The sequence below is a fragment of the Magallana gigas genome, chromosome 8, assembly GCF_963853765.1.
Source record: "Magallana gigas chromosome 8, xbMagGiga1.1, whole genome shotgun sequence".
NCBI lineage: Eukaryota > Metazoa > Mollusca > Bivalvia > Ostreida > Ostreidae > Magallana > Magallana gigas.
The window spans coordinates 7,405,232-7,421,827 of NC_088860.1; the positions used below are offsets into that span (position 1 = coordinate 7,405,232).

The 16,596-nt window shown below is 35.3% G+C and overlaps 1 protein-coding gene across 2 annotated transcripts; it reads right to left on the bottom strand.

The window, feature by feature from the left end:
* Positions 1–1,461: 1,461 nt before the first annotated feature.
* LOC105332789 (cytochrome P450 26A1) lies at positions 1,462–15,607 on the bottom strand. Of its 2 annotated transcripts, none has more exons than XM_066068820.1 (4): positions 12,238–12,257; positions 4,482–4,979; positions 3,708–4,136; positions 1,462–2,541 (listed from the first exon to the last, which is right to left on the bottom strand). In XM_066068820.1, the coding sequence occupies exons 2-4, from the start codon at positions 4,929–4,931 to the stop codon at positions 2,191–2,193; spliced, it is 1,230 nt and encodes a 409-aa protein (XP_065924892.1). In that variant the 5' UTR covers positions 4,932–4,979; positions 12,238–12,257; the 3' UTR covers positions 1,462–2,190. The 2 variants fall into 2 exon arrangements, with proteins under 2 accessions (XP_065924892.1, XP_011433806.3); XM_011435504.4 differs by lacking the exon at positions 12,238–12,257 and adding an exon at positions 15,071–15,607 and having other exon boundaries at positions 1,463–2,541.
* Positions 15,608–16,596: the final 989 nt, after the last annotated feature.

The window sequence follows — 16,596 nt, forward strand, 5'->3', positions numbered from 1 at the left end:
GAAGACACAGATTCTCCTAGTAGGTTCATGTATCTGAAGATGCGAATTCTGCTTTTACTTGTACCTAGGTTTTAGTATCTGCTTCCCATACTTGTATATAAAATTCGACGTAGCGCCCGGTTTTTATTATCACAATGGTGCATGTGCATTACATTACAAATGTTGAATACAAATCACGAATGATGCGAGTAAAAACTTGCATCGAACGTATTATGTATCTTCAATCTCCCGAAACTCGATGGTTCACACAAACGACGTTCCTAATGTACAGCTGGTTAATTACATAGAACATTGAACCCTTTGATATTCCATAAAAGACCTAATACTTACGAAATGGTCACATAGCCGTATAGCTAGCATGTAGCTAGCGTGTGCAAGATGCATAGAACAAAGAAGACAAGTTCGGTCATTATACATTGAGATTGTACTAAACAGTCTTCTGACTCTGTGGTCTCACATCAATGATACACAGAGGTTTGGGTGTTGGATAGTGAAGTTATTTATCATTTGTTACCGAAGACAAAGATAATTAAAAAGATAACGTGTTTCTGTTATTGGGGTCCCTTGATCTTACTGTACATGTATGTCTAAATAACATCTCAAAAGTAGCGTTAAATTAGACTCCATCAGACGGGAAACGCCAGAGGAAACAGGGAGAAGAACTCCGACCACCGAGTTCAAAAAACACTGGAAAGACCTAAGGTGAAATGGAGAGAATCGCTAAAGACTGTGGTCCAGGTCCCAGGTTACAGCCTTTATGCCCCAGTCACACATTCACGGATTAAATGCCGGATTAGCTACGGAAGCGATCCGGAATCATTTTTGGCGATATGTATTGACCCGTGGCTTTTCCGTCTGTTATCGTATCCAAACGAAGCAATACTTGTATAGCTGCGACAATTTTTGAACATGTTCAAAATTCCACTACGGATGAAACCACCGTAGTACTTCCTTAGAAAAACTTACTAAACCGTTTTAGAACGTAGAAGTCCGTTTTAGCTCCGTATAAATCCGTAGTAATTCGTATGTATCAATTTGTATCCATTCCGTAGAGCATCCGTACTAACTCCGCATCATTAGATTTTCCGGTGTCAACCGTGGAATATATTCCGTAGTAGAATCTAGGAGTTGATCTGTGAATGTGTGACTGGGGCATTACGATTATTTGATTTTCCGGTGTCAACCGTGGAAAATATTCCGTAGTAGAACCGTGGAGTTGATCCGTGAATGTGTGACTGGGGCATAAGCGCCACCAGGTGCGAAGAGGATAAGGAAGTAAGTAAGTGTTTCTGTGTGTATTACAATAAAACCACCCTTTTTTCATCATGTTATAAAATGTATGTAATGTACATTAAAAAGATGACACTCGCCATCTTGGATTTATAGGGGTACTTGGTTCACGCAATGTTTCACATAAACTTTTTTGGTGTGATGAATGTGTAATGATCATGATAAAACGTTTCTGGTACAACATATTAAAAGTTTTATTTTAATACAAATAAATTAGTGACACCGGAAATAATATTGCATGATAAACAAATATAAACATTATCCAAATATTTCAAAAATGGTGTTCCGCTCTGTAACATAAATATATACAAATATAATACACAAAATAGTGATAGTAGTTCGTCTCGTATGCCTAACGATCGGTAAACACGAAATACCCGTATGTAATATATATCACAGTCACAATTTATCGTCTCCGGCGTTCTATACACGACCAGAGACAGCTTCCTCATAGAGGCGAATGTAAAAATAACCACCGGGATTTGATACAAAATTACGATTCTATAATACAGTAATACAGCCTCTAATATGTAGTGTAATAGATAACAGTCACAATAATCTGTTGCCATTTCAGTCATAAACGTAAGAACACATTTAAACTTTCATTGCGCTTCTCATTGTCATCTGAGGACAGTCATCGCCATACAATCATCGAATTTAATTAATTGCTTAAGACGCAATTCTATTGATCGTAAAATTGCACAATTCACTCGGAACATATTAAAAAATTCTTGTTACTCTTTTCCCAGTTGTAAGCCTCGGATCTTCCCCAGAATTTCAACGGTTTATTTGAAACGGTTTCGCAATTCGAACATGATCGTCAACAGTGTCGAACACGGATCCTCTATTTAATGTTATCTGTCTGCTGACCAGGGCTTTCTCTGGTCTCCCCGTCTGACATCAACGTTTACATATCGTCATTGGTAACCTGTCCTCTGCTCTTGGAACGGGAATGTACAAAATTTTAGGATAAGGATTTAGCAACTTCCAGTCACATTTTCGAGCTAGTTCAATCAGAAATATCCTAATTATAAGTTTCGCATACTCTTTCCCGACACAAAACCTGACCCCCGCGCCAAACGGTGTGTAATTCATGCGGTCTATGCTACAGTCCCCCTCTTGTTTCTCTAGGTTAGGAAGGGAATCCCAGCGTGAGGGGTCGAAGGCCTCGGGGTCCGTGTATACAGGGGAGGACAGGTGCGTGTCCCGGAATCCTACGGCCACTGTCCATCCTTTTGGAATCCGATAATCCTGAAAAAATAATGTGATTCAATAATTGATTAAGCGTTGTTTTACTTACTCTTTAGCAGTCTTTCATTCATTTCTAGAAGTGAACAGATGTGGGCAAAGGACTTCACTAGGACCTTTACAGTATGCTCTAGAACGATGGACAATCGTTTAGTGCCCGCTATAATGTAAATGAACAGTTTTAAGACGTTGTTTTTTCAAAGAAACAAAGAATTCAGCCCCAATTATCATTAATTTATTTATTTCATCAACCGTTTGTTTAATGAAATTCGAAATAGGTAGGCTAATGTACATGTATCACCGTATAAGGTCAGGATTTACATGTAGGTATGTATTACTCGCTTTCAGTTTTTGTATCAGAATGAACCTTATCAAAATTTTGACAATGAGGTACGGTTTCCTTGTACGATAATTCATATGCAAATAACCTTACTAAAATCGGAAAAGGATCAAGGTTAGTTTAATTCCAATTAATTGGATATAGTAGCATCTTAACTGTTTTTATTTGCCCTAGAAGTTACACAATTATTGTGAATATCGACCCCCCAGTTTGTGCAGAATCATAGAACGCAACGGGTATGGAGGGCGTTACTAAGGAAATCCATTTATTCTCGCCGATTTTTGTCCATGCCATGATTTTTACATGACAGCAGCCACGCTTTTGAAATTTCCAAACATATTTAGACATTCTATTTTTAGACAAACATAACATGAAGCTAAAGTGTTCTATACAACCCATTTTATCTACTAGTATCTAAAAGACCCCGTTCTAAAATCTTTTCCGGACTTTCGAGGCGTGAGCGAACGAACGCAAGTCCTCTTCACAACTTAAGGTTGCTTGAGAAGGTCTAAAACCGATCCATCAAACCGTTCTCAAACTTAAATATGATTTAAAGCATCGTACTGTTCTTAATTTGAAGGTAAAATAAACCCATCAAGCCATTTTTAGGAGGCGTTCGAGTAAAAATTGTGGTCTGCCAGATACAACAGCAAAACGTCTAACTGTATAACTGTAGACAAACCCTCCACCACCATTGCCATACTGCATATATTGGCCAACTATCAGTTCTCTGTCTCTTCCTGTATAAAACATTCTCGATTGATCTTTTAACATTAGCTACCACAATCATTTTAATAAATAAGAAAGATTCTAGTGTAATTAAATTTACCCCAACTTCAAATGTCCGTAATGCCTTGCGATACCCAGCTCCAACTGGTGACGCCACCCGTAGCACCTCTCGTACGACAGAGTACAAATACTTCAGTTTACAAATTTTATTCAGTGACAAGTCCAACTCTTCATCCGGGCAATCCAAAAGACCCTCCGCATCCAATTCCTCGCGCACGCGCTGTAAGACTTCCGGCTGCCTGCCTAGGAACATGAGGATGCTGGCCATACTACTGGCGCTCGTGTCGTGTCCGGTGAAGAAAAGTTCCTGCACGGCGTCCACCAGCTCGCGCCTCTCGTACTGTCCGGAGTCCTGCTGATCTAGGATGTGGTGGATGGTGCTCCTAAAGGCCTGCTCACTCCCCTCCTTCTTTATCTTGTCGATACACTTTGATATCTCCGCGTGTATGGTTTCTCTTGCTTTCATTGCCTAAATTAGACAAATAAGAGTAAAGCATTTTTCAGCATAGTCCAATTTAGACAGGTAAATGTCATCTATACGGGAAAAAATACTCTAGGCTCTTTTTGCAGTTTAGGGATTTGTAACGCTTTGCAAAGTGTAGCCCGGATTAAACTATTCACATATTGTATTTTGAAAATGCCTTTAATAATAAAGTACCGCTTCTAACAATCACACCATGAAAGTCGCACATCCATTTTATTAAACTGTCCATTTAGTGTTACTTTTCTGCTAAAAGCTGCGTGTACTACAAAATACATGTACTAACTACTAAGCAAACAAGTTGTATGTTATTGCAGTACCAATGCAACTTACTTTCCACAGGCCCAGCCCTGGAATTAACAGGGGAAGCGAGAACATATTATGTATCATTGTTTCAAACGTAGTGGAGAGAAAGGAGACATATTCCTGATCAAAGTCCGACCCCATTAATATTTTTCCCGCTAGAGCAAACGCCAGTTCTTTGCACTCATTGTAGCCATATATCTCTTTCGTCGACAACCATTTATCAATATAGATACGTGTAATGTCCAGTATGGACGGTATGTAATTCTCCATAGCTTCATGGGTGAAAGCTTTGATGATAAGTTTCTTTCTGAACGCATGCGTGTCGCCTTCCGCCATTGCTAGCGATCCCTCGCCGAACACTTTTTTCACCGACGACGGCCAGTGCGTGCTAACCAGAGTATTCTCCCCTGTCAGAATCACGCGCAGGTGCTGTGCGCCGGATACCCTTATGGTGGGCCTCCCTAATGTGTGTGTCATGTACACATCGCCATACTTCTTGCGCCTCTCTGTGTAGAAGTCTGCATTCTGAAAAAAAAAAGATTTTAAAAATGTTATTAATAGTATTCAGTCCCACATGGATCACATTGCTCATCCCGAGGAACAGATGTTACACAGTAACGTAATTATATGTGAAGTTTATTTCATACATGCATGAAAATACTTTCAACTCCTGTTACACTTTGTCCTAAATAATCAATTCCATGTCTTTTTTTTTTTTGGCAAATGTGGACATTGAGACCTATCTTCACAAACAGGTTGGAACATTTGATCTTTTCCATTTTAATTGCCTATTTCCTTTGTATTGTTTATTTTCATTTGTATTTTATACATTTTTTATAGTTAAGTAGTTTTCAATTGTTTCATACGAAAGCCCATTGAGCTTTTTTTCGTAAGTTAAAAAAAATTCGCGAATAAACGCGAAACTTTCGCGATATAAAGCGAAACTTTCGTGAAAAAACGCGAATCTTTCGCAAATAAACGCGTTACTTTCGCAAATAAACGTGTAACTTTCGCGAATAAACGCGAAACTTTCGCGAACAAACGCGAATCTTTCATTTAGATATTGCCATTTTATACAATAACCTTTATGAAAAACGATGACTGAAATAAACATAGTTGAGTTTTAAATGAAACATTTTTTTTTTATATATAGATATGAATAAATCTAATAAACTTCATACAAGTTAATATAAACTAAACGTGGGAAATCTTAAATCTTAGTGCTAATTTTCAAACGACATAATGCACTGCGCTTTACATATTCTCATCAGCGCTGTATTACAGAAAATGAGGCATTAATATTTGCATTATAACAATTTCATTTCGAATTAAAAGTTTCATTAAAAATTATTGTAGGATTGAAAGGATATCATTGTTCAAAACGTTATAAATGTTATATCGCCGCGACAAAAGTTAACGTCTAGTTTGACGGCTTTACATCAAAAAATAAGTCAAGCTGTGAATTGAAATAAGTTTAATCTATACATTATTTAAACTATTGTTCAAAAGATAACATAAAATCATCCTCTACATTAATCACACATGTCGTTTGACAATCAGTACTAAGATTTTAAAGATTTCCCAAGTTTTAATTTATTGTAATTGTATATAAAAAAGACAATTATAATACAATGCTTGTTCGAATACAGGGTCGGCAAACAAATGAAAAATGATGTTCTACCTCCATATCTACTTGGAACATCTAACAGTTATATGAAGTTTTATCAGATTAATTCATATCTACTTATAAAAATAATTTTGTTTTCATATATCAATGTAAAACGGATAATATAATATTACTGAATAATAAGTATTTATTTAAAGATAAAATGTATTTGTTTTCAGTCATTGTACTTCATAAGAGATCTTGTATGAATTGAAAGTATTTATAGAGAAGTTTTGCGTTTATTTGCGAAAATTACGCGTTAATTTGCGAAAAATACGCGTTATACAGCGAAAGCTACGCGTTCATTCGCGAAACTATCGCGTTTATTCGCGAAAGTTACGCGTATATTCGCGATTTTTTTTTTTACCTACGAAAATGAGCTCAATGGGCTTTCGAAGTATTGCCTATTTTCAATATATTATTAATTCACTGTATTTGCATTGCATTTTAGGACTGCTTATTAGGTTTGCTTCAAAAGATTTAACTGGTTTAATATTGTAAGCTTCCCACGGATGGCCATCTACAAATGGGGGCTACAAAATATATGTAGTTTTATTTCAGGATCAACACTGCTTCCAAGTACTTGTAATACTTTGATTAAAGGACAAGGCTTGGTAAAATGACAATGGTTTATTAAATCAATGGTAACAGCACAGTACAGTCATGGCAAAACATATTCAAGTCAAAGCATTAATTGTATTGTATTAATTTTGGTCTAGGCGTCATCCGTACTTTCAAGGGCAAAAAGGGGGCGTGGCAGGATACTATAAATTTACTACGGAATAATATATTCAGGTGTCCAGTGTGTTGGGAGATAATTGTGTGGTGCGCAAATCTCACCTATAGCTGGTGGTGCCGGTAACACTTGATAGGGAGGCTTGGGTTAGATTTGAATATTTGGCGCTCGTGAACTCGTCACAAATTATCTGCCATATAATGGCAAAGCACTCATATATATAACCTTCGGATCTGATCATGTGATCTCATTTAACCAATAAAATAACTGTACGGTGACGCTCGACCAATCAAAACGATGTACGGTACCGCACACACTGAGCTATGCCGAACAGTGTCGTACAAAACTACCGTACACCGCGCAAAGTAAACCTTAAAAAAGAAATACGACATGAAAATAAACATCGGAATAACTTAAAACATTTGTGGTGGATGTTTTCGTAACCTGTAAGTAACAATAACTTGTAAATCCTTTGCTTTATTCAACATAGAAACGAGAGATCGTCTAGCAGACGATGTCCTATATATTAACCTCGCCATTATAAAGGGAATACTTATAAAATAACGTACGATGTTTAGTTCTTAGTAAATTAGGTATGAATTATGAAAACATGAATTTATGTGGGGTTTATAAACTATAAAACATCGCTAGTAACGAAATAATCTTAGTCGTTCAAAATACGAAACAGTGGTTATCTCAATACACTCGAGGAAAAGCTGGCAGCGGGATGTAAACAATCTACCCAGCTCCAGGAATCCAGTACTCTTACAGGTGTAGTAGATAATGAATAGCACAAAATAAAGATGCACAGGTACAATCAACATGCATAGTTTCCTTGCATGTATTATTAAATTCACTATGTTAAGAATAAATATGCAAACTGGTAAAAAGAAAAGTACACATGTGCTAAAAATAGATTTTTAGCAGATACGGTAAACATTCAAGAGAATTGAACCCTGAATGAACTGCAATAGGTATAAAGTGATGTTAAATTCATAAAATCCACCCACTTAACCCCTTATAATAAGACAAATAATCAAATAATGTAAAAATGATAAATTCATAATTATTCCTATCTCAGGTCATTACAATATTGTCATACATCATGTTTATATGAAATCGTAATTGTTTTATGTCATTTCTATTCCATTCTATTCTATTCTATAAATAGAAGTGGGTAATGCGCAAGATCATCTGGATTGGGATATTGGATCCTCGTATTAGCTGCATGCTGTAGGAAATCGAATATTCGCGAAACGTACACAAAAAGACAGTAGTAGCAGCGTGGGTGGTAACTGAAGTAATCCAAAAATAAGCTACCTATATAATGTGGGTAGTAAAGCAGGCAACGTAATCACAGGATTGACACAAAAAAATTGAACGATGCAAGTTATTTTAGTCGACAAAGATTAACACAATGGAAAAAAATTTCAGTCTTATTATAGTTGTAAAAATTGCATGTATAGCATAAAATCTTATCACGGGAAAGTTAGCACATTTTTTTTTTCTAAGCAAAACACTACTGGCACTGTACCGGTAAAGTAGGTCGCATTTATTAGTTTGAATACAAAAGAATTGATAAGAAGTACAAAAAAAGCTTTGAAAAGTCTCAACAATCGTTATGCAATATTTTGCTAAGATTATGTAACTATAGAAAATACCAGTGTTGTAGCCTTGAAAACAAATTATGTAAGAAAGGTTTTATTATCAAGACAGGCTTCCTGCTGAAACACAGCTGATCCTTGAATATCCTTTCATGCAATGATATGTCCCCAAAGACTGAAACATGACAAGACCCTATTTGTGTCGGGTTTTAAAAATCGACTATTTGGCCAAAAAACCCCATCTTGGCCTCTATTTATCATTTCTTTAAACATTTTATATTCCAATGAGTGTTGTTGTCCGAGATCCATGGAAGCGGATTATACTATGTCAGCATGAATTCCCCCCCCCCCCCCCCGAATTTAGTTCATTTTGTGCAACCTTCGCATATTTATTGGTTTCATTGGTATATGTTTAAGTCTACCGAGTTTGATTCCCTATATTACATGCAGAAATTTTATAGATAATTCATAGCTCTAGATCTATAGAAACAGACTGAAATATTTACATTGAATTCACTTTCTTTTCCCCTATCAAATTGCATTGATTGATTTGAGTGATATTTATGCATAACACAAAAGACCCATTCACAAAATCTGGTGCGTATGAATACATTCAGTATTTCTCAGAGAACACGACTGACTCCCCTCGCGACTTCAAACCGGATTATGACCTGATATTATACTTCCGCTGATTAATATTTCATTGTTGTGAATATTTTCTAACAGTTAAACGACTTCAGTTGATTATTGTTTTAGTATACCAAAAGTAAATTCATCAGATTACAGAATGAAAAGTAAAATTGTGTTACAATGATTTAAAACGTTGTGGACTATTTTTGTCATCATAATTCGACTGTTCCAGTGGCTCTTCCGTTAATTGCGCATTACTCGTTGAATAAGGCGGGAATTTTTAAAAATAATTAAGCATTGAATCATTATATTTTGAAAGATGTGGTCTCATAACTGCAACGGTGTGTGCAAACAAATTTTCATAACGCGCTAGGCGTTATTCAATTTGTATGCACACACCGTTGCAGTTATGAGACCACATCTTTCAAAAAATAATGATTTTTCACGCACCGTTTATCGATTGGTCGTAACCTACAGCGACCTCAGAAAATTCACAGACTGCACGAAATAATCATGATGGTGTCAGACTCAAATTCCAATCAGAGACAATTTTGCTGTTTCTTTTTAGCTAGCACTAGACTTTGACCCGTGCGTACACAGGTTGACATTGCATATCTGACATTTACGAAATAGGTACATCGACACACCTTATTATTGACATTTACGTCATAACAAAGCTATAAGCCTACAATAATGCTGTTAATTTCACTACACATTCCTTAGTTTGAATAATCTAACTGTGTCTCGGGAAAGGCCCTCACCCAACCTCACCACAGTAGAATGCCTCCCTTATACCCGTAATGTAGCAGAAAATTGCAGAATCGCTCTGGAACGATTTTTGAGAAAGTTAATGAAGTTGCCTTGAAAATAACAGTCAAATTCATCCCAACAAACCTTTTTGAGACTGCAAATATCTTTCAACTAAAAATTTTAATCCAAAGAATCATAATGGAAGAAGAATTCAACACCTTTTCACCATTGAATTTACACGTATTTTCTTTGTAAAACTGGGTCCGTAGGACATAATTCATTTTTACGATAAAACATATTCTATCTTCACTCTCCTAACAAATATAATGTAACTTTTTTGCATGTAATCAAATATTTTTGTCATCACGAAGACAAATGTAAGTACTTAGTTGAAATGTATATTTGTTATTTTATACTTTCTCTCATAAGAAATCATTAATGTATATGAACAGAATATATAGCAAAAGTCAAATGAAAATTTACCCGTATTTGTATTTATTCATGCAGATGTGATATTGTAGAAACATAAACTAAAGATCCCGTTAGGGTGAATGTATTGCGCAAGCGCAAGGAAGTTTGAGGAATTTTCGTTGATTATTAATTGGCGAAGCTTAACAGAGAAAACATAAAAACAACTTGGTAATCTTCAAGTACCAATGATGTTTTAAATATATAAAACAAAAGACAGTATTCTTCCGATTTCTCGGTATTAAAGACCAAAAATTCGAGTCTATTATTTTAATATAGTAGTATAGATACTGATGTACATTAACAGTAATTTTTTTTTACAATCAATTCATTAATTTGCTAAAGGGAAGATGTTATCATATGAACAATAAAATGCTTTATTTGATTATTCATGCAGTTTATGAAGTTAGCGATCATTGCAGATAAAAAAAAAAGACACAACCGGCGTTAGCGTGTTTTGTATTTTTCTGCAATGTCGCCACCTTCCTACACCGCATAAATCACCAGAGAAAGCATTTCATTGCTTAAATATAAACTTCTATTACACGATAAATGATCACAAGGGGGGATTTATGACAAATGCAGAATCAATATTCAAAATGTGTAAAGCTGCTACCATTTAGAGACAAGACAGGACATAAGAAAATGTCAAACCGCAGTGAAGCAGACATGTTACAAATACATGTAGGCGAATCAGTGCACGCTCCCTTATGTTAAGGCGGCTGGTTGTCTTTTAACATGTAGAATGACATAACTCACTTGTATTCTGTAAGATTATTCATTGAATTTTTACATCATAATTCATTTAAAGTAATTAAACTCTTCTTCGATTAAAGACAGAAAAAAACTGTAGGATGAACCCGACATTCTAGCATCCTTAATATTGATTCTATGTTATATATAGGGGTCTGGCCAAGCATAGTCACCAATATTCTTTCTATTGTATACATGGATACCAGGCTTTGGGCGATGCTAAATGTAATGGTAATGCATTACATGTTTTCTATGTTATACTAGTAATATATAAATAGTGCCCGTTTGGGAGGGTAACAGTTGAAATTGACACCCCGAGAAAACCATTGTCAACCGACGCGAAGCGGAGGTTGACAATGGTTTTCTCGGGGTGTCAATTTCAACTGTTATCCTCCCAAACAGGCACTATTTATTTTGTTATACTGAATGTCTTAATTTTTAAGAACATTTTACTGCTTTTAATAAGGAATAACGTGAATTCTACAGCGAACCGTACGCGCATAATTTTCGAGCATGTAACATTTTTTTAATGTTACCCGTTGCTAAGTGCGTTGCTAACGCTGAGGTTAATAGAAAATATTATTAACTGCGTCTTAACCAATCAGATTTCAGTATTTAACATGAAAGTATAACAATGTGTAATATCACCATTTTAGCATTAGGCCTATAAAAAAATTGTGTGTTTAGGGTAACACTGATGAAAAAATTATGTTAGGTAGGTAGGGATTTTTTTTAATTTTATCATATTTTTTCCTGCATGAATCCTAAGAATGTTTGTTTGTGTCATATTTAAAAATGAGTTTTTAATAGAAATAATATCAAAATCACAATCGGATCAAAACAGACATCTAAAAATGGTAGGACCGGAGCATTTTTGTAGGTTAGGTCGGGTAAAACACACAACTTTTTTTTAGGCCTCATAAGTAATGGTTATGAAAAACATTACTTTCGATAGTGTAATGCTGGCGTTACGAACATTGCATGTACTTTGCATTATTATGCTTATTTGTACAAAATCATTTTTACTCGATTAAAATTATTTTAGAGAAGAAAGAAATAATTCTTGAGATAACAGTATTTCAGCTGTATTGAAAAAAATGTTTAAATCAATTTTTAAACTTGTTAATATCACTTACTAGCTGTAACAACACAATTGAATAAAATAAAAAAACGAACATTTTTATCCTACTTTAGCTAAGATTGCCAAACAGTATCACAGTCCCAGTATCACAGTCCCAGCTTTCTCCAGTGGAACGCTTATTTGGAATAGCTTGAAAAAAAAACCGACAGCAAGATCCAGTTTAAGGATGAAACGTTTGAAACTTTGATGATCATGAAGTGCAACAGCAATCTTGTAAAAGTCATTAAATTAGAACCTGATAGTGAACTCTACCTGTAGACGTGTTAAAGTGCGTTTCTCATACTGTATTGAATATTTCCAAAAGCTCTTTATTTAGCTTTACTTTTTTAAACCCATTATATGCTTTTCACAAAGAAATGGTAATGCATTAGTTTACAATGTAATTCGCCAAAAGCCTGAATTGGATACCCCCAAAAAATACCAAAATAAAAATAAATAAATAAAACAAAATACGTTTACTATAGGATGGGCAAGGGTAAATACCACCGGGGTATTTGTAATCCAGGGGTCACTGACTTGGACACAGTTAAATGTTGTACAAAGGATAAAGGGAAGGACTTATCGAGGAGTGACCCCTAGTTTGTATTTTAAGAACGTCTTGTGTGACCACGGAATGACTTCTGTCACCGTCACTAGTTCCTGTGGAGCGGACCAGGTTATAGAATGCGTTCATAGTGATATCAGAGGGTGCAGCATTCTTAAAAAGCGTTGAAAATTAGATTTATGTTAACAAATTTCAAAGGCTACGTTTTTTCCCTCTAAAATTAATTGTTTTTGATCCAACAGAGTACTGGCATTGGACTAGTTACCGGCTAAAATTCATTTATGATACATTTTGACTTCAAAATAAGATTGTTTCTGGCACAATTTGAATGGTCTCCGTTTTATATCTTAATTTTCTAACCAGTGAAGCACGTTTTCTAATGCCTTAAGAACAGCCATAGTTCGTAGTGTTGTACTGAATCACTGGACCAATTATCTGCTGTACGTGAAATAAACGTAAAATATGATATTTATTCCTTTTTTCATTGATGTTCTCCGTATAAATAAAAAAATAATTCAGTCTTTTATCACGTATCTTCAAATGTTATCAGGAAAATTTACATTTCTTTGTTGTGTTCTTGACAGATATCCGAAAAAAATACGGATATGCAAAATGCCAAAACGGTTTGTTTAGCCGGTCGTATTGCCGATAACTGGTACAGTATCAGTACTTAGTGTATATATACATAATGCATTCAATGCAAGTCAAGTTTCCCTTGATAAATTCTTACGACGTCAAGAAACTCCGATATGTTCCAAGTAGATAATCAAATATAATATGGGACATATGATATACATGTATCATACTTTTAAAAAAAATATGAAAAAACTAGTTCATGTGCTGAAGACTTATCAAAATGAAGAAAATAAATTCTATTTTAAATATAAATTAAATTTTTACAACGATCAAGCAATATCCAGCCAGAGGAGTCTGCAATTTTCATGTTGAAAATAATTTTTTTAGGAAAATCTTATTGTCTACTAAAATGACGAAAAATATCATGGTTTTTAAATTTCTGTTTGCCATATTTTTGTGGGAAAACCCGTTGAGAAGCCTTAATTGGAGCAAAATTGAATTATTGTCGTCCTGTACAAAAATTGATCTGCTATATATTCCTTATATTCCTTAGAAGAGAAATCCTTCTTCTGACAAAAAATAATGTTTTTTAAAGTCTTATTTATCATAAAAGTTTAAGCTGTATGCAGACTTATCATACCAGCAGGTTTTTGTAGCAAAATAAAATTCTAAGTAATACAGCTCATATTGCTTTAAAATTGTCTACGGACTATTTTAACAACCACCAAATGTCACGTTGTAAAAACGTTTGGACTTTAATATGAAAATTAAAAATTTTTATTACAAATTTTGTTATTTCAAGCAATCTGTTGAAGCGGGAAGCTCCCCTGTGTCCGTATCCCGGCCACATTTGAATCTGACAAGCCTTGAAAACCATTGTCAGCCTCCGCTTCGCGTCGGCTGACAATGGTTTTTTCGGGGTGTCAATTTCAATTGTTACCCTCCCAAACAGGCGCTATTTATATAATATATTTAAGGAATGAATTCAATATTTATTTCTTTTATACGATACAAAATGGTTTGGGGCAGTTTACGCTTTATAAACCGCGAAGCGGTTTATAAAAAAAGCGTAAACTGTTTTAAACCATTTTATATCGTATAAAAGTAATAAATATTGAATTCATTGCTTATTATTTAATTTTTTTACTCTTCATTATAGATAAAAAACGGTCATTTGACCTTTAAAATGACGTAAAATTGTACAAAATTCAAACGTAACGTCAGGCGTATTGATACGTTTTTGACGTTAGTCTTACTATGACGTAGGCAACATTCTTTATACGACATAAAATAATTTTTTAGCCAATCAGAAAGCGCGTTTCAACCAGAATTAAATTATTCAGGTTTTTAATTGCGATAGGTCATAATGATAACGCCTATGGCAGATTTTCGTTACTCGCCCTCGAACCCCCCTCCCCCCCCCCCCCCCCCCCAAAAAAAAAAACCCCCAAAAATAAAAACAGAAACCCACACATACACAAAATATAAGCAGAATATTTTTTTAAAATCCATCCTACCCCTGCTATCGAACGCAGTGTCCGTATTCTAGAACCGTCTTTCATTTTATCATAGTAAGCCAATGCAGGGGTATATAATTAAGCTTTGTCCATGGGCAAGTGGCCTATAACCTATTCTCTTTTGAGAAGTAGACGGTCTAAACATCTGGATGTAGGCTATGCCTGTCCACATCTCAAAAGAGAATAGTTTATACCCCTGCAGTGTCTCTTAATGTCTCTTATCAATCTTACCTTCCGTACAAATTCGACTGTTTCCCCAATAATTGGATATCCCAATGTGCCCGGGGGTAAGGGCTTAGTGGTGCCTTCTGAATCACAGCCATACGTGATGTAAATATACCACAAAGACTTGATGAACCACGGTAAAAACCAGTATAGTACAGCACTGACAAGCAGCGCCTGCACATACACATTGTATAACATTCTGGCAAAATCCAACACGTGCTCGCTCATCGCGGTGAAGGTAAACTACTAACTATAGATCGACTCAATATAAACATTTAAGTACGACTTCTTTTTTGCCGGGTTCACCTTAAATAGAGCCATGTCGTTCTATTTTCGGGAGACCGATATAAAGTCACATTCCATTCGACCCTACGTTATTTTTAAACGATCCATATATCGACTACACGTTTGTTTTTCACACAGTGACCTAATAACCTCTCAATGGCACTAGTATATATGTGCATAAACTTGATAAACATGTATTATAAGTCCATGCGAACAGAGAGTTCACCTGGACTTTGCTGGGGATAATCCCCTCCGTCAACAAACACACCTTTCTTCTAAATCACCGGAACTTCTATTACTCATAGGACATGATTATCGTGTACCCTTTCAGGAATTTTTTGTTGTCAGTCAACACAGAATTATATAATACACGCCATTCAGCATTGTGCATGTAATCATATCTGAAACCTCGTCCATTCTGGTAGCTACCCCCCCCCCCCCCCAAAAAAAATAAAAATCCTCGAACAAACAAAGTAAATGCATCACTTAATGAATTCATTCAATTTATTTTGTGAATCTAATTTTATAATCACAATAAATCTTGCTTTTTAAATTGTAACTAACGAATGGATTTATTATTTAATGAATAAAAATCTGAAGCTGAAGATAAAAGATGTTTGGACAAATAATATTGTTTAGAAGTTGTAGAGATCTAAACGGTAGATGTTAAATTGAATTTTATGGGTCTATATAATGCGGGGAGGGGGGCACCTGACAAGAAATGAGGGGTCACGAGTTCCATATCGTCCTGTTGCAAATCAATACTCTCAATATTTTGATTTCGTAAATAGTTGTCCGCCTCAAAAATCTGCATCTTTTTGATTAAAAGAAATGAGCTTTGCTATGATATTATATAAACGCAAATTTGTTTTTATTCAGTCAACATACGATTGTCAACTTTTGCTCCCATAAAGCAATGCCCCGGCTAGATGAGTTTCACTAATCTTAAAATCTTTGAAAGATCGTGGGCGTAATTGGAATGAATCAGGCAGGGAACTTGACGTATGCGAAATGACAATATTCATCGTAGCTGTAAGTCATAATTTTTTTACACAGAGTTCCTGAGACAGTATGTCAACTTATTAGTGTTTGAAACTGTATAATGGCAATCGAATCAAAGGCGTACGATGTGATCACGACATACATGTTTCTGATGATTAGCCGGGTCAACGACCGGTCATGACCGCCAGACATATTATGTAATGGGTCCAAGGTCTCGCCAGCTTTATCATAAGTATTATATAGAT

Coding starts and splice junctions, on each gene's coding strand:
- LOC105332789 (XM_011435504.4), bottom strand. CDS start 15,292: ATGAGCGAGCACGTGTTGGATTTTGCCAGAATGTTATACAATGTGTAT. Junction 4,980..15,070: donor CAGTCGAATTTGTACGGAAG/GTAAGATTGATA, acceptor TTTTTTTTTCAG/AATGCAGACTTCTACACAGA. Junction 4,137..4,481: donor CAGGGCTGGGCCTGTGGAAA/GTAAGTTGCATT, acceptor TGTCTAATTTAG/GCAATGAAAGCAAGAGAAAC.